Here is a 23,617-nt window from a genome sequence, read left to right as displayed (position 1 = left end):
GCAACAGAAAGAGTGTGATAGAGCCCTGTTATCTGCTGACTGAGGGGCTATGGGGCCCCCAGATCTCACTAACAGTTTGTTATGAGGTGATAGATAGATAGATCTGGGCCACTGAGTGTTATTCGGGTATTTTGAAGAGTCATCTTGTGAAGGGAGCGGTGTCATAGGTACATGCCGTGTAGCCAGAAGGCACAGTGTCATAGAAGCTTGGACTGTTCCATCACTGAGCATTAGAAATGGACAGAAAGCATGGTTAATCTGCTCCAGGGACAGGTGGGCATCCCAGAGGGGCTAGGCCAAAGAGAATGAATAACAGCAGAGGCAGATCTTCATCTTCAGGTCTAGAAACCTATTTGTTTGTTTGTTTGTTTGTTTGAGACAATTTTTCTATGTAGCCCAGGCTGACCTCAAACTGGAAATCCTGTCTCAGCCCCACCATGTGCTGGAATTAACAAAAGTATTCCACCACACATGGTTTTAGAAGGAAATTTTGCCAAGGACACAGATTCATGTCACACCCACTATGGCCTCAAACTGGAAATCCTCCTGCCTCAGCCCCACCATGTGTTGGAATTAACAGAAGTATACCACCACACATGGTTTTAGAAGGAAATTTTGCCAAGGACACAGATTCATGTCAGACTTCCTATGGTTTGGGAAGCTCTGCTTAGGAAAAGGAAGAGAATGATGTCACTCAAGAAGTCACCAGAGATGGCAAGTGTATGGTCCAGGTTTCTAGCTCCATACCTAACAGGCTGCCTGTCCACACTGCAAGCCTCTGAAGGCAGTTGGGGAGTGGACTCACTTTCCTCTATCTGAGGAAGCAGGCTCTATCCTCTGGAGCACATGAAAGGATACATCCAGCATGTCCACCATGATCTTACAGGTCTCGATACTGAAGCCATCTGACTTGATGTCTTGGCCTAAAAGATAAAGTAAGTGTATGAGGAGAGCCTTTCAGACAAGCACTGCCTCCCAGAACTTTCTACAAAGATAGACATGTCCTTCCTCTGTGTTGGCCACTGCAACAGCCAATGTGATTACTTTAGCTGGCTGTCAAATGGGGGCGGTACAGAGGGTCTTAGACATGCTTGATTTCTTTGTATAACTGCCATGGACAGACAGGGTTTAATATTAAAATAAGCAATAAAACTTTTTGAGCTTTGTGATTGAGCTCAGGCATGCTTCAAATTCAATACTTCTACCTCACACGTCCTGGGATTATAGGCATGTGTTACCACCCCTGGTTATGGCTGAACTTTTAAATGCTGACAGGGTAGAGAACTGCCTATGGTCACTCACACAGGTAGAGAGCATGTGTGTTCACTGTGGGCTCTAAACAGAGAGAGGAAGGCAGCTGTTTCACTGGTCCATCTGCAGACAGTCTCTGTCTGAGATGACAGAGAGATCTGAGGACCCAGAACCTTACTAGGTGAGTCCTGTGCCATTGGTGGTGGCATGTAGTATGAGACTCTTGTCACACTCCCCATGAACTTCATGAGGAGCAACCGTATCCGTGTGTGTGTGTGTGTGTGTGTGTGTGTGTGTGTGATGAGGAGGATAGTAATGTATGTGTATGATGGATGTGTATGCGTGTGTGTATGGATGGGTGTCAGTCCTCACCTTTCACCTTGTTTGACACAGGGTCTCTTTCTTGTTAGCCCTTGTGGATGCTAGACTGTGATGCCCACAGGAGTCTGGGGACGCTTGTCTCCATCTCCCATCTCACTATAGGAACACGGGGTATAGGTGCCTGGCTTTACATAGGTTCTAGGTACTCAAACTTAGGTCCTCATGCCAGCATGGCAAGCACATTACCCCAACAGCTACCTCTCTAGACCACAAGGTCTAGACATCACCCTTTTGGTGATGTCACTGTAGAATATTTGGGCCTAAACTGTATTAAGCTTGTTCCACTAGATAGCGACCCATTGTTCAGTATGGTCATGAGGCTGTGTGGGGACACTTAGGCAGAAGGCTGGAGTCAGCAGGCAGGCAGAGGAGGAGCCTGAGCTCAGCAGTACCTGCTTTCCCTTAACTAGGAGCAGACTGGACCAAGGATTGCTTAGCTCTTCCTGCATTCCAGCTGTGAGAGACAAAGAGACTCTGTCTTTCGCATGTACTACACCCAACATCTGGGGAGTCCTCTGACCAGCCTTGTGCATGGCAACCACTATTCTCTTGTCCTGGAAGAGGGAGAGTGTAGCGGGCCCAGCCCTGGATGCTCTGACTGGTGAATGTTCTGTGATGCACAAATGCTATCCTATAGCTGTTTGTTCAGGAGCCACAGGCTGCAACCCATTGTCTCCTGTGTCTGTGAGGGACACACACCATGTATGGAAGACCCTACAGACCGTGGTCTAGCCTTTGGCTTTAAAACAAGGATTTACTTTTATCCCAAGGGGTCCAGTGGAAGGCCATCTGGTGGTGTCAGATGGAAAGGCAGCCCCTGGAAACCATGATGACTGATGGAGCTGATGGGTGTCACAATGTGTGTGTCTGCTTCTGATCCGCATGACGTCAGGCATTTGCATGCTAACCACTCCTCTATCATATCAGGAGCATCATGACCTGTAAGGATTTGAGGTGGGAAACGTATATTCTCCCTCTTCTCTAAGGATTAGCAGCAGCAGAGGAGGTGAGTGTTAGTCTGTGGATAATTTCTTATTTAAGAAACAGCTAGAAAAGCTGGCATGGTTGATTATATCTATAATCTCAATAGTTACAAGGCCAAGGCAGGAAGATTGCTGTGAGAGAAGACCAGCCTGTGCTGCACATTGAGTTCAAGGAGGTCATTCTAAGATATAGAATGAGACTGTATCTCAAAGCCTCAAAGGCCATCAGGATGGGTAACCAGGCAAAGGGCTTGTCATTGTCAGCAAGCCTGATGATATAAGTTCAATGTCGAGAACCCAGACAGTGAAAGAAAAGAACCGCTCCTGCACGTTGTCCTTTACGTGTGCACTATAGCATTCATGTGCACACACATACACATGCGCACATACATGTACATACATCTATACATATGAAAAATAATAGCTATATTTTTTAAAGCAAAAATGAAACTAATAGCCATAAGCTAAAATTAAAAAAAAAAAGCTGATGCTGACCTTGGCTCTGCCTGATCCTGGCCTCCACCTCATCTTGTTCCCTTCTTTATGGAAGCCTCCAACTTGGACCTGAGCATGTATTTACAGAATGTAGATGCTTTTGCTTCGTCCCATTGGTTCAGTGAATTGAAGCTCATTTAATTCAAGGTGGGGAGTTGAGACTTTGTAATCTATTCCTCTTAGCCTGTGGGTAAGGTGGCATATAATCCTCCATTCTGGCTAATCAGTGACAGGTGAGCACTCCCCTATGTAGGTAGAGAACTTAGGAACTCAGGGCTCTGGTGTCCATCCTCTGGCCTGATTTAAACTTTTCTTACCAGCTAGCCATTATAAGAGCTTCCATTTACAGCATGCAGACAAATTTTATATGTTATCTCTTGAAGTAATATTCAACCACTGGGAAGAGGAGGTCATAGTATGTCTGTGTAGCAGATGGCTTTCGGGGAATCTGACAGGTGGTCTAACTTGCCTTAGATCACCAAGCTCATATGTAGAAGAACTTGGATTTGATCTGTCATCTCTAGACCTAGGAACCTTTGCTCTAGGCATTACCTCACTCAGAGCCTGCTCCATCTTATTCCTCCCCAGTACTGGCAGTGCCAAGGTGATACTGGTGTAGGAACAGAGTGATGGTTTAGCCACAATTGCTGACTTATGTCTGAAGCAGGGAGTCCCATGTCTCCTCATGTCCAAAGTGGGAAGAGTATGATGAGGGATTTGAAAAGGAGACACTTACGCTTGGCTAGAACTCTTCTCAAGATGGTCTGCAGCTCAAAGGCAGAGATCTCTGCATCCTGTGGACATATAACCAGAACATCATTAAAGGCTCCCTATGGGAGCTCGGTGAACACTGTGAACATCTTAAGTGGTTAGCATCTTAGCCATGCAATCTGAACGCACTGTTAACAACCTAAATGATGTGGGAGATGTTGTCCCTCGCCTACACTAAGCACTGCACTGGCTTGCATTTAGCATACTATTATAATACAGGACACATACTAGGTCTAGTCAGTCACCCTTTCTCTGTGGGAGCCTAGTCCTTCCTAACCATCCCTCCTACCTGGAAGGGTTTCTCTACACTCTACAATCAGAGTTTGGGCTTTCTGAAACTGCTGAAAATCAGTCATTTCCTGGGCCACCTTGTCTGGCCTCTGTGGGAGAGGATGCACCTAGTCCTGCAGTGACTGGATATGTAGGGAAAAGAGGGGATACCCAAGGGGAGAGGTGTCCCTCTTCTCAGAGCAGAAGGGGAGGGGAGAAAAGGGGGAGAATCTGTGTGAGAAGGTACTGGGGGATAGGGAGACTGATAAGTAAATAAGTAATGAAAAGAAAGAAAGAGAGGAAAAGACCAGCCATTTCCAAGATGGCTCATCTCTGCTCTGAGGTCACTTGCCAGGGCTCTTCAGACATGGTCCAGCTAACTCTGTTCACTTAGATGTGTTTGTGTAACCTATGCAACCTGGATAAGGCCCAGGGTGTGTGTGGAGGGGTATGTGTGGTTCAGTCAGTGAGGATAGTAAGTTTCTCTGAGGCCCCTTCCCTTGAGAAACTGAGGGGAGAGAAACAGGTGGTGCCTCAGTATGAACAGCATCTGGCTTAGCACTGTGATGAGCCTGCTTCATGGTTACACTGGAGAGAGCTACACAGTGGAGAAGGACACTTTGCCTCTGGAGTTGCTAGGAACAAAAGGCTGACTGGCTTTGTCGTGGGACTGTAGGGCTAGGGAACTATTTCAAGAAAAAAGACAAGTAATGCTTTGGTGTAAACTGCTTATATTCTGGGGGGATGGGACCGTTCTATTTTAGGTATGTGTATGGATGTCAAGACTAGGAGTCAAATTGGGATGAGTATGGCCCTCATGCCTCACTGGACAAAGACAGGGGGACTGGAGCCATTACAAGGTCCCCTTCAATTACTGGAGGTCAGGCCTCTATCCCTGCCTTTGCAAGATTAGAATCGCCACAGCTCTTCTATACTTAGGGAAGGGAGGAGATGTCAGGGGCAGCCCTGATTACACACTGAAGGCCTAAAATCAGCCATAGGCCTAAAATCAGCAATAGGCCTGTTATACATGTATACTAACACCAAGTCTTGGGTCTCTGTGGAAAAACATGAAACAGATGGCTATAAGCTATTGTAAACAGGCAGCTTTTGTGGAAATTTACAAGCCTAAGTAGTCATAGACCTTGTAAATAGGTAGCCTTGGCGGATAATACCAACTTACATAAGGACAAGCAAGTCATAGGCAGAGTCATAGTGACTTGTCCCCTGAACCTTCACCCAGCCGATACCAGGTTCTGAAAGATATCTGTATTCCCCCTGAACACTCACACTCCAGTGTCATCCCCTTCCCCACATCCTGCCTTTCTGTGTTTATAACCTTTGTGTGAATGAACTACGATTTGAGAAAAAATAAATAAATTATTTAAAAAAAAAGACTAGGAATCAAGTTTCATGTCTCCGTTGGCACGGGACAGAGAGGATACAAAAAAACCTGAAAGTGAGCTGAGAATCTCATGGAAAGAAGAGCCAGGCTGCTCTGGAAGCCAGCAGAGGGCTTGAGAGGATGTAAACAAGGGATGCTGAGCTAAGGATCTGAGCAACAGTGACAATTCTTCAGCTTTTGTTTAGTTTGCTTTCTTTACCCTTAGACAGAAGTCTCCTCCAGGAAATCACTTTTCCTTTGTGTCAGAAGGACCTTGGTGACACCTACCTCCCCAGCCAGCTGAACAAACAGCCTTCTGAATCCATCGTCAATGTCCTCCTCATTGGCGTCAATCTAGAAAGTGAGACACAGAAATAGGAAATGGATTAAAGGGGAGATTGAAGGCAAGGGCCCCTCCCCCTTCCATAGTGCTCCCTTCAGCTCCCAATTTCTAGTCTTCCTGTCCCCCAGGCCAGAATTCTAAGGATACTGGGCCTACAATGAATGGTAGTATGAAGAATTAATTATTTTGTTTTGTTTTGAGACAATGTCTCATATAACACAGGCTGGCCCTAAACTCTTTATGTAGTTGAGGATGGCCTTGAATTCCTGATCCTTCTCCCATGTTCTGGGATTACAGGTATGTGTCACCACACCTGTCTTTTAAGAACTTTTTCCTTCTTAAGACAGGATCTCAAGTAGTCCAGGGTGACCTTGAACTCACTGTAGAGTCAAAGATGCTTTGAACTCTTCATCCTCCTGCCCCTACATCTTCTGTGCTGAGATCACAGGTGTGTACCACCATACCCAGGTAAAGTGTTTTGCTTTTGTTTTTGTTTTGTTTTGTTTTAGCTAAAGCCCATGAGAAAGAGTGGAAAGCACACGGTAGAGAGGTTACCCTTTAAGTTCTTATAATCCCAAGTATCTTTACTATTTAACTAGAAGGCCCTGTATGATCTACTCCAACAGGAACCCAGTGAACTGCTGGGGAACTGTTTAGTCAATTACAAGCTGTTTGGTGCCCCAGTGGGCACATATGACAAACACCAGACTTGAACAACTATGTTCCAATAGCAGAGTCACCTCAGGGAATGACCCCTTTCTTTCTCTAGCATGAGGTACTTTTACTCAGCTTTGCTAAGACTGGGCCTTGGGTGAAATTCCTGAATTATATCCCTAAAATCTCTTTAGGATTTACCACTGAACCATTCTTGGGACTCTCAGAAACTTGAGGAATCCTTTGAGTTCATTTTATAAACGATAAAAGTGAGGTTGGATATGGAGGAGTAACCAGAACCCAGCCTGTTTAGTGCAACATTGGTGATCTGTCCTTCCCCACCCCTCAAACCCCAGCACATGGATAAACTGGGCTTTAATGAGCAAGAGACTGACTGGCTGTAGCCTGGCTTTCAAACTGTCTTCACATAGCCCAAGGGGTGCCCAGGCCCTCACAGTGGTTTTGCTCTGTCAAATACTGTGTGCCCATCAAATGAGCAGAGTTAGAAGTTAGGGAAGAAATACCTCTTCAATGTTGGCCTCAATTTCATCATCAACAGCTCTGGAAACAGAAGGACATTTTATTACTAGATGGCTGGGGAGGGTGAACCAGAAGTCCTGCAGAAGTCACTCTATGAGATGGAAGAGCAGTGTTACATCCAGCATGCTGTAGCAGAGGGAGTCTCTGTACCTGGAGTTTCTGTGATAACACAGGCCCTTGGCGACTGTAGCCAAAGCAGAGATACTTCGTTGGTTTTGGGTCTTTATCAAACAGCTTCCCATGTGGTATAGAGCAAGGGTCCTGGGACTCACTTAGCTTCTGGCTGGATAGTTTCTTGACACCTGCTTCTTTGCTTTTGTTAGTTTGTTTGTTTTGTTTTGTTTTGTTTTAAGTTCTGGGGCCTCGAAATGTTGAGCAAGTACCACTGAGCTATATCCCCAGTCTCAAAGGACAACTTTAAAATTCTATCTAAAACATTCTTTGCCATGGAAAAACTATCATATTTGCTTGTATGAATCTCTGACTCTGTCCCACACTGTGCTGGAGCAAGCCATATGGAACCTAATGGCAAAGTTAGCTTACTCTCACACAGTCTCTTACATGAGCTAGGTCCTTTGGTGAGGATACTTAAGCCTGGGAGGGCTTTCCCTGGGTGCCTGTTATCTCAAACTAGGTTACTAAGAGTCCCACCTGCATGCCTGAAGCATCACAAGAGGGTAAGAGGACTTCTAAATGCTGCTAGCTGGGATCTGCAGTAGGTTGGCTATCCTAGGTGAGGACGGCAGCTTTGAATGGCAGAGAGCTCACCCTGGGGACTAACCCTTCCCTGGGAGGAGAGCAGGATAGGGTTTGACCAGGAGTAGAGCCTTCACAATGATATTAGGGCTTGACTCCATCTCATCAGTGGAGATGAAGCTGGACACACTGGAATTCCCCCAAGTGAAATGACTTAGCCCTTTCCCTGCAGCAAGTGTCAATCAAACAGGAGGACCTGTCATGGCAGGGAGCCACTGCCATGCTCTAAGTGGCATTTACTGGTTCACAGCTGTTGGGAATTGAAGCTCTTTCTCTGTTGCGTATTGTCTTGAAGCAAAGGTACCCTGGTCTCTCTCCCTCTGCCTCTTTCCTTTCACAGGAGGTTATGGGTAGGGACTAACTTGGGCCCACCCCGTCAGACACAATCTATGGGACCTTTGGGTCTTTGGCAAAGGTTGTCCCAACTATGGTTCCCCAGAAAACCCTTGTTTCTGTCCTTTCCATTTCACCCCTGGTCCCCTATCAGTGCTGGGGTCCACACAGCCTTTCAGTGATCCTTCTTTGGCTTACACTGTCCAAGGGTGGTTCTGTCTGCTGGCTAAATGACTGATACAGTGACAGGGTGGCAGATGCTACTGTGAGCTAAGGGCACAGGGACAATGGTGAAAACTTGTCATATCTGCTTAAAAGGCTCCACCAAAGACTTCTGACTAAAACTGTGAAAGTTTCAGACATCAACATTGTCTACTACAGATGACATGGAAAAGCAAGGGTTATGCCAGGTGTGGGCTCATAGAGGGTGTACAATTAACAATTGGTAATTCATAGACAGACTGTGAAACTGGACTGCAAGCTGCTCACATCCCCAGCTGCCCTATTCCAACTTAACATGTACTGATTGGCTTTTTCCTTGAGTAGAACTTTCAGAGCTCTCCAACCCTACACTGACTTGTCAAGTATTAGAGAAAAAAAGAGCAAAGGGAAGACCAGGGCCGGGAACAGAGAGAAGTAGCAGTACTTACTGGTAGTCAGCCTTCTTCTCGGAGAAGACTCGGATGCAAAAATCACCATCCTTGTGGGGCTCGAAGGTGGAAGGAACGAGGACATACTCTCCTGGGGGCAGCTTAAAGCGGTTGAGGACCTCCCGGAGGTTGATGAAGGTATCTGACCGCTCCCTGGCTCTGGTTGTGAGGAAAAAGTTCTTGCCAAGGTGGATGTTGGTCTGCCCTGTCAGCTGATGGTTAAACAAAGCAATGAAGAAGGGGCTCACACGTGTGCTCCGTTGACTCCCAGAGAGACAATGGGGACGATGCCTGGATCGTTTTAGATAGGAATTGAAATTTCTACCCCAAGCATCACCTGACTGCTGAGGAGCTCACGCATGACCAGGTGTGATGGGAAGGATGTTGGTCTGCCCTGTTAGCTGACAAGGGGAAAGACAAGGCAGAGAAAGGAGCCCAGCTGTCAAACTAGATATAATCCAAGGCTGGGCTCACAACTCATTCAGTCTGTCTGAATGCCCATGGATGGGTCAGGGCAGCTGGTGTGGCCATTTAATAAATGGCCTTGTGAGTCACCTGGCTGCTATGCATTTTATTAGTATTAACTGTTGCCTTCTGTACCCCAGTTCATTCCCACAGTGCCCAGAGGGGTGATGGTTGGTTACTTACACTGGAAAGAAAGCAAAGCTCAGAGAGAATATGTCATGCGTGGAAGGTCACATAGTCTAGGAGTTGCTTCTGCTTCCCTTCCCCCTCCCTGCTTGTTCTTAGGGCTACTTTAGGGTCATGGGGGAACAGTAAGCACCAATGAACTCCCTAGATACTTAGCCCTGAGCTTAGTCCACTTGGCCCGAGAGTTGGAGGCCTCTGAGGGGTCAAGGACTCATCCCTCAGCCACTAGCCCCTCTGAAGCACCCACTACTCCCTGAGATCAGGTTGGCTAAGCCTCAATCTTGTTGGCAGCTGGAGGCCTGGGATTGGGGACTGACGTGTGTCAGACGTACCTCCTCTGGGACCTGAAAAATAAAGGAGGCCTGGTTCAGATTTGAGGAGCAGATATGAACACATTAGCATTGTGCCCGACTCTTCACTGAGTGTTTTCTAGGTAGCTCCAGTGCTATTAACTAAGTCAGCACTGAAGTTCAAAGTACGTAGGCCACATTGGAAGGAAACCCTCTTAGGATTCAGTGACATGGTGGATAGGCCCTTACCACCATTCATGCATGTATCGACTTGTTTTTGGTCATCAGCTAGCTGTGTGGAAGCCCACACCCACCTCTCGTTCAGGAAAAGAAGGGTTGGGTACAGGTAGAGGAAGCAACAGGCCAGACCAGTCACATCCAGTCTGTATGTATCTCCTCCGCTAAGCCACTTGCCCTCATTGGCCTTAGTTTTCTTACATGTCAAATGGGACAGATAACTACCAAAATCCTGCCCAACTCTAAAAGCACATGCATGACTGGACTTCCAAGTTCATGCATGAGCAGACACAATTCACTGTGCATTTTTGAGCTAATCTGCCCAAGTTCTCAGCTTCTGTTCTAGAGGCTGAGAGTCCAGGGACTACACATACTTTATAATTGGGTTTTTTTGTCCAACCTCCCTTCCCAAGTTGGTGGGTGTGGCTCAGAGCATCAACCAATCAGAAGTAGCCACATTGCCAGTAATGAGCACAGGAGCTGGACCTTCTACCCGACACCTCATCTGGTTTTTCAGTGTTCTAGGAGTGTGCTTGGACTTTGTGGGCAGAGGTCTGGCTTCTGTTTGCCATTTCTCCAAGTCATGTTCAGGCTACTAAGTAACCTTACTAAACATCGGGCTGAGGGAATGATGAGCGGTGGGCTTGCAGAACCAGGAGCCATCCAGCAAATTGCCAGATTTCACTCACTAAATAAAAAGGCATCCATGTAGCCACCCTGAGGTCTTCCATGTTCCACTCATCTGCCAAGCAAGGCCATGTTTTGTACCGCTGAGCCCCTGCATGGAGGGTCTCCTGGCTCTAGCCCTTAGTTTGAAGAAGAGAGATGGCCTTGACAAGGTTGCCCCTCTGGTGCAGTTGAGCAGGCAGGGCTTTTCTTTGGCTTGGAATGACAGAGGGTTTCTTGAGCAGTAAGGGGCCTGTGAGAGCAGAGCTACAGCCAGCAGGCCCCAAGGGAGCATAATGACCCTCCATTATCCTGTTGTGAGCTCTTGTGCATCCAGGCCAAAGACTTGGCTGGTCTCTAACCATTAGGACCATTAGGCTTTGCCCAGCCCTCACAATACTTATTGGTGTGCTCTAGAATATTCTGTTCTAGCTTAAGTCTTTTCTATTCTTTTGAGTTTGCTGGGTCAACCAGAATTACAGGACTAGAGGATGTGAACAGGGACACAGAGGTCTTGGTTTCAAGCACAGAACTCCCAAGAGGGTAGCTATGGGGGCCCAAGGAAGGGCCAGGAGGTCCCTGGGAACACAGACAGCTGTACAGACCTTGTGTTAGCTACTGCTAAGTCTGATTGTGCTGGCATCTTTATTTTGGCTTGGTTAAGTTTCCTGTCCTCTGTCATATTCCAAGTCTTGCCTCTGGGGTCTGGTGGCTGGGGCTGGGAGAAGGAAAGGCAAGGGAGGGCAAGGGAAGGAAGGGAGAGCTCCATCCATCCAATGCCAGTACCTCATAGATGCCAAAGCCAATGGTGTGCATGTCTTCGCCCATCTTCCTCTGCCGCCTCCGATGCTTCTGGATGAGACCCACCAGGAAGGTACATCCCTTCTCCCCATCCTCATCATCTTCATCTTCTTCCTCCAGCTTGATTAGGTACTGAGGGTTCATCCAGAAGGTATCTGTGGAATGGGGTCAGAGGAACCCAGGTCTGAATAAACGTCCAGGAGCTGAGAACTGGGGTGGACCTGGCCTTGTGGCTGGAGGTGGTAGATCAAGGATGAGAAAAAGGAGCTGGTGGGAGAGGAAGAAGCACAGGAGAGGCCAAAAGCAACCCCTTAGATGGAGTGTCTACTGACAGAGGTGGGCTATGGAGGCAGATCTACCTTCAGCTATCATGAGGAGATGGCTTCCTTGCTTCTTTGTGTTCTCTCCTTTGGCACAGGGGTTCTTACAGCTCAAGCTGACCTCAAACTTGCTTATGTCTCTGAGGATGAGCTTGAATTTCTGATCCTTCTGACTCTGCATCCTCAGCGCAGGGATTGCAAGAACTAGGGCTTCAGATATTCTAGGTAATCATTCCCATTAGAGCTACATTCTTGGTCTCATTATGAAGTCTTCGAAAAGACTTCACCCAAGTCATAGCAAATGGAGGGCCACTAGCACAGTGTGAATCTCAGAAGGACCTAAATCAAGAATCACTCTTTTTTGCCCTTAGGCTGGCTTGCCTTGGTGCTCCCTAAGGACACTTTCACACACTGTGTCTATCTTTTTAGTCCCCACCTCTTGGCAAATGTAGAGGCCAGAAAGCATCTGTGTTTCTTGCTCACCCTCATGGTACTTCTATAACCTGTACTTCCAAAGCCCATCTGCAGAAAGACACTGAGTCCCTCCCATCTCTCATGCTATGACCTCTGAGGTGGAATTAGAAGCATGGTTTTGCAGCCATGTTACAACTGCTTCTTTAATCTCAGTCGTGTTGGCACACACTCCCTTGTGTATGAAGCTCTAGGCTACCTCAGTGTCCTGAGTAAATACTGTTGCGGCAGAGTGTTTCCAAGGCCAAGAGCATTCACTTTTGAGGTCCTTGAGAGAGTGTCTGCAGACCTCCCATCTACAGGTACAGGGTAGAGGGTGTTTCTGTGGGTGGCAGAGGGGCTTCTCAGTGGTGGCCTCTAGAACTGCCACTTGGTGACTGCATGGGACTGGAGGGACTGGCCTGCTAGTCTACTTGCTCTGTTGGTCTGGTATATGACCTACAGAGAGCCTCTGTTTTCTCATCTGTAACAGAAAATCAAAATATGACGATGGTCTGCCAGCAGAGTAATAGGGACTTCATAGCCATACTGCCTGTGTTCAAACTCCAGAAAGCTCTGTGGCCGTGGGCCAGCCACTTCCCTTGTCTCAGTCTCATCATCCTCAAGTTGGAAATGAAAATAGGTAAGTTCATCGAGAAGATTAATACACAGATGAAGCTCTTTGGGACAGTTCCCAGCATTCTATGTACACCCCACCCTATGACTGGCAGTGTCATTAAGATCAGACAGTATCTAGCGGACAAGGAGTAGGAGAGGACTGAGCTGTCAAGAAAACAGAAGAGATCAGCAAAGGGATTAACAGAGAAGAGGAGAAGCCCTCTCCTGACATGAGCTGGGATCAGTCAGCATTTCCTTCCTTCCTTCCTTCCTTCCTTCCTTCCTTCCTTCCTTCCTTCCTTCCTTTCTTCCTCTCCGGGTTTTTGAGCAGCATTTCTCTGTGTAGCCCTGGCTGTCCTAGAATTCACTCTGTACAGCACAATGGCCTCCAACTCCAAGATCTATCTGTCTCTGTCTCTTGAGTGCTGGGATTAAAGATGTGCAGCTACTAAAACCTAGCTATAAACATTTTATAAGTGAACTTGCCACAGAAGAAGGTGGCAGACTGCCGAGAGAGGCTGGTGTAGCCCAGGATGTAGCCTGGGGTGGCACATTATGAACTAAGACTTAGCACTGCCTCCATAAGCTGGATGAAGGTCACAGCCACCAGGGGATGTGGGGTCCAAAGGGTATCACAGCAAATGAATTCAGGAAGTAGTAAGGCTGAGAAAATGGAAAAAGATGTTGAGACACAAGCTGGTGGTGAAGGAAGAGAATGAGCTCTGGGTGAGTAGGAGTCAAATCCCCTCCCAGGCCAATGCCATGGGACCACAGCCACACATGGTCATGGCCCTTACTTGGGTAATTCCTGCAGCCCCCTGCGGTGGATCCTCGCCTCCAATTCCCATCCATCTTAGTGAGTTTCCACTTCTTGTAGGAATCACAGGTGAGGGTGTCTGGGGTCAGATTGCAGATCTCCAGGCGAGAATAGTGCCTCAGGAAGTCACTGAAGGACATCCTAGCAAAGCAGAGATAGGGTGTCCTGAGTTACAGAAGACACAGTGTCAGCCTTAAACTTCTACCTGGTTGATGAGGGACTGCCTAAGACCCAGTGGTGGGCACTATGGCCAGACTCAGAGAGCCTCAAATCTAGTTCTGTATCAGCCACTTTCTAAGGGGTGATTTTAGGCAAACTGATGAGTTCTCGTTGCATCTCAGAATTCTCAGCTGTGAAATGAAAGCCATGAATAAATGTGAACATATGGGCTCTCAGAGTAAACAATAGCCATTGTAGGTGTTCTGGGGAGCAGTGCATACACAGGGGACCCTCTCTGCTCACTAACAAACTGGTTTCTTTCTTTTTAAGCTTTATTTTATTAATATTACATGTGTTTGCTTTAGTGAGTTTTTGTGCCCTGCACACATGCAGGAGCTTGAGGGAGCCAGATCCCCTGGGCTTAGAATTCCAGTCGTCAGCTGCCATGTAGGATTTGGAACTGAACTCAGGTTTTCTTGAGCAGAGAGCACTCTTAATCACTGAGCCGTTCCTTCCTTGGAGCTGATTTCTTATGAGCCAGGATGTCTCTTTAGAGACTGGTGGGAGGAAAAGTCCCATCTTTCTATGTGTTTTCTTTTGGGGTCTGAACATTTCTGAAGGAATTCCTCTCAGCCTTTGTGAAATTGCTCAGGGTGTCAACGCCACCGTTGAGATGGACACATTGAGGAGATTTAAGAGTTGTTCAGGATCATATAGAAATTTTTTTTCTTTGTTGGAAACAGGTTCTTTCTGGATAGCCGAGGCTATGCAGCTCGGTCTCCAGTCTGAGAGCCCTCTTTCTCAATTTCTAGAGAGCTAGGATTACAGAAGTGCACCGTCTGCTTGGCACTTAGACGCGTAACAAGCAGCACCGCCCCGGTGCTCGACCACAGCCCTCAGTGTGGTGAATGAATGTCTGACTGATGCTCTGCTTAGGGGCTTTCTTGGAGCCTCCACTGCCTTACCAGAATTCTCCATCCTCCTGGCGTTCTGTTAGATTTGCCCTTACTTCTGGGTCAACTGTGTTCCAGCTGGGGCAACTGGAAAGCAAAGCAAGAAGAGGGGCCTTAGGAACAGAATATGTGGTAATGACCATTTCTGTTCATAATCCCCAAAGGCTGAGGCACAGAACACACTCACTTTTACTACATACCGAGGGTCCAGGCCTCAGAAAGGAAGGGGTTCTTTCACCCACATCCAGACCCCATGGAGAATTACAAAGCATAATCTAAGAAGCATAGAACCTTGTACAGGGAGCTAGGAGAGAGGTCCGGCTCTCCTGGAACATGGTGGATAGAAGAGTAGGAAATGAGCAAGGCCCATCATCAAGGATGAAGGAGCATTGCCTGTGTCAGGGAAGATGCTCCTGGCAACTCTTTAAGGACATCTGGAAATCCACCATGGACCACCCCCAGAGCAACCTGGAAGAGAGTCTGCCCATATTTGTTCCTGTACTGAGGCCAGGGCTGCCTAGAACGAGCCAGAAAAGAGGTAGATGAATGGGAAATGCATCTGGGCAAGAGTCCGGGACTCAGCAGAGAGGCTCAGTAGATCATCTTCCCTCAGAGGGTCAAAGTTTAACTGCTACCAGAAAGCCCTGGGGATCAACAGGCTCATCTCTGCTCTTGGCACATAGTTCACACTTTTGATTTATTAGAATGATGGTGCTATTTCTTTCTTTATTTTCTGTTTACACTTGTTTATTTTGTGTGTGTGTGTGCTCGCTGGAATATTCCAGCAGGGTGATGGTGTGCTCTCCCACTGTGCCTTGTGAAGGTCAGAGGATGACTTGTGGTTATTTCATTCTTCCATGTGGGTCCCAGGGATCAAAAACTCATGCGTGGCTTGGTGCCAAGCACCTTTGCCCGCTAAGCCATCTCACTAGCCTATGGGGTGCATTTTCCCCAGTGGGCCCAGTAGCAGAGTGAGCGTGAGCTGGAAAAGGACGGAGGGATCACAGGACCATGAGGTAGGAAAGAATGTGCTCTGCTGGCGGCCTGGGCCGGGACAGGGTTCCCTAGTGCTGACAGTAGTGACTTGTTTACAAACACTTTAGCAAGCCAGAGCCCTGAGGCCCACTCAGTGTGAGAAGTGACCTCAGGACCTCATTTCTTGGCACTTCCCCCAGTGTCTCCTCTCTGAACTTCCACCAGCCCTCCTCGGCCCTCCCTGTAGGCTGCTTGATCCCGGGCCCACCCACCCTGTTTCCTTCTCACTTGTCATTCCACCTCCCGGTCCACTCCACTTGTCCCCAGGGATTCCTTATTCGGATCAATTTCTGCAGGCTTCCAGAGCTTTCAACCTGAAGGATCCAATGAAAGAAAGGAGGGAGAGGCTGAGGGTCATTCAGGCTTGGAGGGGCTTGGACCCCACCCCAGACAAGTGGGTGGAGGAGGAACATGGAAGCTGGAAGGGGTTTGACCCTCAGATCACTGCTGGCCAGCTTTGGAAAATCCTAATTAAACCCCAAGCACCTAGGAGCTCTCTCCCCAAGTTCCAGGGAAGCCAGTGAGGCTCTGTCTGAATCAAACAAAACAAAACAAATACCACAACCTCCCCCAAAACAAAGAAAATGAGAATTAAAGTTCCCAGGAGCCAGATTTAAAGACTGGGCCCTTTAATCTTTGTCAGTAGCACCAACAGCCTGGCTTGTCTGGTGTCTGTGGTTGGGATGTTAGAGCTAAACCTCAGATAACTAACTACAATAGGTTGTACTTTTGTCACAGGTGCTCAGAGATGTTTTCTCAGTTGCTTAAAGTGTTGTTGGATGAAAAGGAAGATGCATTTGGGTTTTTGTTGTTGTTTTTTTGTTTTGACAAGGTTTCATTGGGTTACCTAGGCTGCCCCTTAACACATGGACTCAAATGGCCCTCCTGTCTAGGCTCTGAAGTAGCTGGGATGACAGGCCCATCATACCTGTAGCTTACTTGCAAATGGCTGGGGAAAAACCAGCCACTTATATGGAGACAGCATCTGTAGCAAAACTTAGCCAAGTTAAAATACACATTTAAAATATATATATATATATTTTTTAAAAATCCTAGCACTTGAGAAACAAAGGCTAGGATTTTAGGTGTGAGTTACCACGCCCCACGAACAGTAATTTGAAGAGTATAAAATAGGAAGTGCTGGTTTTGGGTTTTGTTTTTCAAGCTGATCCAAAGAGTAACAGAAGAACGCCTGCAGCAGCTGCTGTGATCAGCAGGGGGCAGCGTGCTCCGGGCAGCTGCAGGCCTGGAGGCCCCACCCTAGACAACCACGTGCTAGCTGGGGCGGGTACCTCCTCGGCTCCGGTGACAGAGTACGCATGTCCTTTCACTAACTTCTGGTAGGTAACGGCCTCAGAGTCCGCAGCGCTGGTGATCTACAAACACAAGGATAGTAAGCGGCGGCTGCTTCAGCCCAGAAGGACGCACAAGGCACCCGGGCCCAGCCTGAGCATCCACCTTGCCACCTGGGGGAGCAACTTTCAGTTGCTGATCACCAGAGGGCAAGTTGACACACGTTCCCCAGCCCCCCCCCCACACGCGTCATCGTCATCTTCTGGATGGGGAGGGAGTGTAGGGATTCACCTTCGAGACAAGGGTCTGTGGGTGTCGTTACGATAGACACCCAACAGGCAACTGTAGCAAGATGCTCTGATTCTGCACCCCCACCCCGCCCAGCTCAGTTGCACATGATTGGCGGTTCTTTATTTCTACCCTCACTTCAGAATCCATGTATTGGGTTGCCAACTCCTTAAAGCCCCTCCTTTCCCATGCTCTGGGCACAGCTTGGGGAACTCCTGGGTCCTGGACCAGGCTCGCTTTCCATCTCCCTGGTGAGGTTTGCCTTCAAAGCTATTTTGAAGAAACAGTTTCTTCTGGTACTCTCTGGTCTTCTCTGGGATCCACGACAACTGGACCAGAGAGAGGAGAGGCTTCAGGGCTGCTCAAACAGCCCTGCAGGTTGGGACATGGTGTCAAGACCAGCAGAAGGGGAAATGGGGGGCTTTCTGTAACCTGCATTCTGTGAGTGAAGTGATTCAGCACAGTTAGAATGGAAAGTGGGCTGAGGATGAAGGACTGAAGGCACTGTTACTATATCAAAGGTGCCCCCTAGAGAGCTAGTGCCTAGTGACCCTGGGCTTCAGGAGCTGAGTGACGTGGGCAAGGGATGCACCGATGTCCTAAAGAGCTTCTGGGCCTTGTCAGGGTTCCCCCTGGGCGACAGCAGACAGGAGTGCTTGCCGAGGGTGATGGAGACTTACATCGATAGAACAGCCAAGCAGAGAACCTTTCTGCAAAGCTTTCTGGATGATCTTGAACAAGTTGGGAGGAGGCTTCCTCAGCTCATACCACTCAGCAATGCCTCCTGTGAAGTCTTCAAAGCCCTCAGTGGTGGCACCCCCTGAGAGTGCTTCATAGCACCCATTGATCCTGAAGGAGGGAATTCACGAGGTCACTCACTGCCCTGGGTGCTGCAGCAGTATGCTTTCATCCCTAATCATGCCACCCCACTCCAACTCAGACCCCCTCGTGGGACTCATGAGGTCCTCTGATTTCATCCCCTTTGTCTTTGTCTCCAACTCAGGGTGCCCAGGAAGGCAGGGCACTATCTCTCTAGTTACTTTTTCTCTGTGGCTATGACATGTTTTAGAATTGGTACCGAACCCCGGAGCTGGAAGGACTTAGTGATGCTCTGCTCCAGCCTCTGGTGCTGACTCTAGCCCAGACACAGAGGTTGGCTAGAGATACTTCAGTAATGAACCCAGCTTCCTAAGAAGCACATAGCAGGTTCCTGTGGTCATGACCTGAGCTCTGTGCCCCACGTTCTCTTGGCTAAGGACATGGAGCCCCCCACATTTCTAGCCTGAGCTGTGGGAATCCTAAACCCACCAGCTCCCATCTTAACGCAGTGAGTCAGTCCACCAGCAGCTGAGGCGCTCCCCCTAGGTGAGTTTTCACAATTTCCCTACCTCTGCAATGGGTAGCTTTGCCCATTGGCAGAAGCTTTTGGTCTTTTCAGTTAAGATGCAATGGGGCTCACCAAAGAAGCAGGGTACTTTCTCAAGACCAGAGCACTCAGCCCCAGAATGTTCCAGTTCACTTGCTCAAAATCAGCAATGACTATCCTGTAACAGCATCATGTAGACAGCCACCATACCCACATTATCTCCTTGAATTAAGAGCCCAATTTGGGCCAAAGTCATCCTTTTATAGAACAGAATGTCTATTCAAAACAGTCCCCGAAAGAACTCCTGCTGTTTTGGAGTCCAAGGCAGCAGGGGCAAGATGGGGTGTTGGGGAAGAACATGGTTACTTACTTGGCATAGGCCTTCTCCAGAAGGGCACTCCAGAACTCGCTCCCCTCAGCTGAATGCACAAAGAGCAGCTCCCCGTCCTTAGTAGGCAGCCTGTCGTCCACCACCACCTCCACCCACTCACCATATTGCCAGAACTGCAGGTAAGGGGGACAAGAGAGGGTGGTGTTGGGACTCTGAGCCTTGGCCTCATCCGGCTTTCCCTGGCCCAGCCCTGTGTTGTACATTCCCATGATGCTCTTCAGTATCCTGTGTTAAGTGTACCCCTCACCAAGCAAGAAGCCAGTGGAGCTCATCTGTGTCTCCAAAGCTACACACACTTTTAAAAATATCATCTCTCATTTGCTATCATAAAAGGAAGCTTTTTAAAACCTTTTATCTCAAACCTTAAATAATAAACTTAAAAAAAAAACCCTAGGGGATTACTTCCTGAACACATGACTTCCCGTACACTATGATCACCTTCATGGACCACACCCACTCCCTAGCTCCCAGCCATTCTCATGGGATTCCACATCGTGGGCAGGTTGGAAAAATCTTGTATGTCTCTTCTAGCATCTTTTGCAAAACAGAACTGGTCTCTGGAGCTTTTCAACTACTAGAGACTGGGGAGCCAAGGAGCAAGTCAAGCTGGAGGAATCTGCTGAGCCCCTGAGCCAGGGTGAGGAGGCGCCTCAGCCAGCTATGAAGTTACCTGGAAATGGAAGATGCCTGCATAGTTTTCCTGGAAGCTCTGATCTAGAGGCACAACCCGAGCCAGGATTTCTTCATTCAAGGTGAGGGAGGCAATGGCAGCCAGCAGCCAGCAGTCCCCTGAGAACACAAAGCCAAGAGCTCTGGTTGGGTCTTAGTTCCCAGAGGATGTGAAGTCTTGTTCCTGCAGCTGGGTACTTGAAACCCAACCTTACCCTGGAGTAGATGGAGTGGTGTTTCAAACACTCCTCTGCTACGGGATAGGTCACCTGGTCTGATGGTCTAGTGGATATTTTGATGGACTCGCTAAAGGAGAAATGTTGGGTTGTGTTGGGTGGATGGATGGAAACAAGAGAGGTCCATTCTCTTGAGAAACTCAGAACTCTGTGACAGCTCAACTGTATCCTTGGAGCCCAGCTCTGTGCCTGATACATAGGAGCTTTGCCCATCTATGATGAACTGAACTTGACGGGGCAACAGAGGCCTCAATGAAAAGAGTCTTGACAGGAGTTTGAATGAGAAGAAAATGCAGCAATAGATGAGGAGGAGCTGAACATTGCACATCTCTTACAAGGATTCAGAGACAAGGAAGGGGGGCAGTGTGATTACAGGAGAGAGCAGCAACGCAGACAGAACATCCATGAGCTGGTGTGCACGTACTTGGTCTGACTCTGAGGGATAGAGGCAGAGCTCATTTCTGGGGTGTGGACTTGGAAGGGACTGAACAGAGGCAGGGACAACCAGATAAGGCTCTCTGATCATCGGACCCATTCTTTGTGAAGAAGGATGTGTCCAAAGCACGTAGTCCCCATTGGTGCCCACTGCGGGAGCTTTGTATAGGAAGCACCATGATCACCCCTGCAATTACAAATAACCTGGTCCAGCATCAGCTCCAGACAGTTTGCAGACAGGGACATTGTTGAGCACCAAAACAAAACAAAAAACAAAACCAATAACAAAGAGGAGTTGGGAAGAGAATGAAGATGTTTTCAGTAAAAGTATCCATGGCAATCACAGGGAATAGCTTGGTTAATTAGAATACTTGCATCCTTTATGGAGTTCTGAATTCTGGTGGCTTCTGGGAAAATCCTGATGGAGCCTGGGCTAGACAATCCTTCTGAAAGGACTGTGCTCAGCTCTTCGGGTTGTGCTGTGTGACAAATGGTGGCAGTGGGTGGTGAGTGAACACAGAGCCTCCCTAATTAGTCAGCAGGTAAGCAAAACAAAGCGAATCTGCCCTTCTGAAATTGAGTGAGTGGTGGGGCACTGCAGACTTTGTAGTTCTCCACTACAACCATTAGCTGTTCTCTGTGTGACACCAGGGCCTTCCCAGGACTTTGTCTCCAAGATTCAGTAGTGATGGCTCTGTCCCCAGTTCCAGACTATTGGAACACTGATTGGGGTATTTCCTGACTTCAGAAACAAAGTGTAATGTCCCCCAGTTGAATGGGGGTAGGGGGCAGGTGGCCTCTGCATTATGTCTGTAAGGATGTGTGTAGACTGAAGAGATGACATCATCCTGCCTCCATGAAACTCTGCCAATGCTGATGAAGAAAGGATGAGAGATGGGGAAGCTAGGTCCCTGAATTGAGTTGTTCTTGAAGCCAGACCTGGCTTGAAGTATTTCCCTCACATGAACTGATCATTTTCCCGTTTCCTGACCCAGTGAACTGGGTTACAAGTCTCTGCAGCTAGGGGAAGGTGGACAAGCACCATTGCTTGTTCAGGCCTCTTGCACGCTGCCCACTGCTCTAGGAGATTCATATTCTTGTTGTTACTCCTCACAACAGCTCTAAGAGGGCATGAGGTGCAATCGCTGTCTCCAGGTGAAAGAGTAACAAGGCTTTGGAAGCCTCTGTGTCCACTGTACACAGTCAAACAGCTGCAGGCCCAACAAAGTTTCAAAGGGTAGGGCTTTATTGGCTGTCAGACTTCCTGGGGATCCAACCTTTTGGGTCACTGAGGCCACCATACCACCCATACTGAAGACTCTGAGACATTGAGGCTACGGAGCTGGAGAGAATTGTGGTAGTGATCCTTTCTAGCTCCAGATAGCAGGAGGGCCTGAGGATTGGTAAGGATGGGTATCTATCTGGGAGTGTTTTTCCTCCTTAACTCCATATGGTACCTTAGATGGACCTGTGGATGCAGTGTTCAGAAAGGCCTGCCAGTTTCCTGAGATTTGCCTCTCGCCTGTCCAAGCCATTCAAAGTCTTCATAACTAAGGTCTAGTTCTCCAGGCCCCAGCAGTTCCTGAGGTATAGGAGCCCCCCTTTTTATCCCATCTCGCCCCTTCTTTAGGCCTCTTTAGGAGCCTGGTGATGGTTGTGATTCTAGATCACGTCAAATGTGTTGCGTTTCTAGGACACTTGCAAACTGGCTAGACTTGAGACTCTCCATGGCATCTGGAAGACACAAGCCTGGGGCATGAAAATGGACCCACTGTGTGGAGTCAGACCTGAGTTGGAGCTTGCATGGATTCTGTGTAAGGTCCCATCAAATCTTGAGCATCTGCTCAGGGTATGCCTGGTACAGTGACCATCCCGATGTCCTCCCTTCCTTCTGATTCCCTCAGCCCCAGTGATCAGTGCTTTTACATTAGAGTGCACATGGAAACACAAGCATGTGTGCAGGGCCAGGCCTTTATAATCTCAGAAGTCACTGCAGACCAGCATGCTATTCAGGGAACAAAGACTGAGTGTATACAGAACTGGCCTTGGACAGTGTCGGCACACCTGTCTCACGTTACCACTAGCAGTCCTGGGTGCACTTGCCACATCCTGGAAAACAGTGACCACACTTTGTGGCTTCTGGTTTTCTCCCTTCATGTCCTAGAAGCTCATATCTATCTTAGACAGGTAAGAGTTAGGCCTCTTCTCAAGCTGCCTTTCTGAAAGGGTTATGATGCTAGAGGGTCCCCTTGGCGTCAAGACAGTGGCTCTAAGCTAGGCTTAGCTCCTGCATCCTGGAAGGGGGACAGCCCAGACACCTCCTCTTCTAGTCTGTGTTCCTCCTACCAGCAGGAATTTAAAAACTAACAGGCATCCAACACTTGTACGATACTTCAACTTTGACAGAGAATAGTCTGCATTTTTCTTGGACTTCTCATAGCTCTCAGGCCATCCTTACCATTACTCTTATCTCCAAAGGTCAGGAGGTCATGGAGCAGACATTTGTCAGGTCTCTTACACACTGACTCTGAGCTCAAACTCTGGGGCATTTCTTGTTTTTTTTTTTTTTGTTTGTTTGTTTTGTTTTTCTTGAGACACAGCATCACTATGGAGCTCTGGCTGGTTTGGAACTCGATATGTAGACTAGGCTGGTCTTGAACTCACAGAGCTCTCTCCCTGCCTCTGCCTCACTAGTGCTGTAATTAAAGGTATGTGCTATCATACCCAGCTAAATCTTGGGTTTTGTTTCAGAATAACACCATGATAGTAATTTCAAGAGTATCCAGTTCCAACTAGGAACACTCAACTGTAAATATGAGACCTTGTTTCAATACACTGACAAATCTAAAGTGTACATCATCCGTTGCTTCCTGCCTTGGCTTTGATTGTAGTGTTGTCTTGGCTGTGTAATGATAAGCTTTCATGTTACCTTGGTGAATTATCTTGCATTGAAGAGATTATAGGCTTTAATATTTCATAAATGTGGCAGTTTGCATACTAATGTCACCCCCCCACCATACACATCCTACAGATACAACCACACACATCCTACAGACACAACTATACACATCTTACAGACACAAGCATACACATCTTACAGACACAACCATACACATCTTACAGACACAACC

The 23,617-nt window shown here is 47.9% G+C and overlaps 1 protein-coding gene across 1 annotated transcript in view; it reads right to left on the bottom strand.

Moving 5' to 3' along the window:
- Positions 1 to 23,617, bottom strand: part of Capn2 (calpain 2) — a 50,775-nt gene that overhangs the window by 5,959 nt on the left and 21,199 nt on the right. Inside the window, exons 3-16 of the mRNA XM_028789301.1 lie at positions 19,817 to 19,935; positions 19,126 to 19,259; positions 18,070 to 18,238; positions 17,101 to 17,184; positions 16,037 to 16,122; positions 14,786 to 14,860; positions 13,642 to 13,802; positions 11,442 to 11,611; positions 9,795 to 9,806; positions 8,812 to 9,023; positions 7,057 to 7,093; positions 5,824 to 5,889; positions 3,847 to 3,904; positions 859 to 923 (exon numbers count right to left, since the gene is read on the bottom strand). Coding sequence (XP_028645134.1) covers positions 859 to 923; positions 3,847 to 3,904; positions 5,824 to 5,889; positions 7,057 to 7,093; positions 8,812 to 9,023; positions 9,795 to 9,806; positions 11,442 to 11,611; positions 13,642 to 13,802; positions 14,786 to 14,860; positions 16,037 to 16,122; positions 17,101 to 17,184; positions 18,070 to 18,238; positions 19,126 to 19,259; positions 19,817 to 19,935 — 1,448 coding nt within the window. The remainder of the gene's footprint in view (positions 1 to 858; positions 924 to 3,846; positions 3,905 to 5,823; positions 5,890 to 7,056; positions 7,094 to 8,811; positions 9,024 to 9,794; positions 9,807 to 11,441; positions 11,612 to 13,641; positions 13,803 to 14,785; positions 14,861 to 16,036; positions 16,123 to 17,100; positions 17,185 to 18,069; positions 18,239 to 19,125; positions 19,260 to 19,816; positions 19,936 to 23,617) is intronic.

This window comes from Grammomys surdaster, unplaced genomic scaffold (assembly GCF_004785775.1).
Source record: "Grammomys surdaster isolate TR1022 unplaced genomic scaffold, NIH_TR_1.0 125808, whole genome shotgun sequence".
Classification (NCBI taxonomy): domain Eukaryota; kingdom Metazoa; phylum Chordata; class Mammalia; order Rodentia; family Muridae; genus Grammomys; species Grammomys surdaster.
Note: the sequence above shows the minus strand (reverse complement) of the source record. Positions and strands in the feature narration are given on the sequence as shown.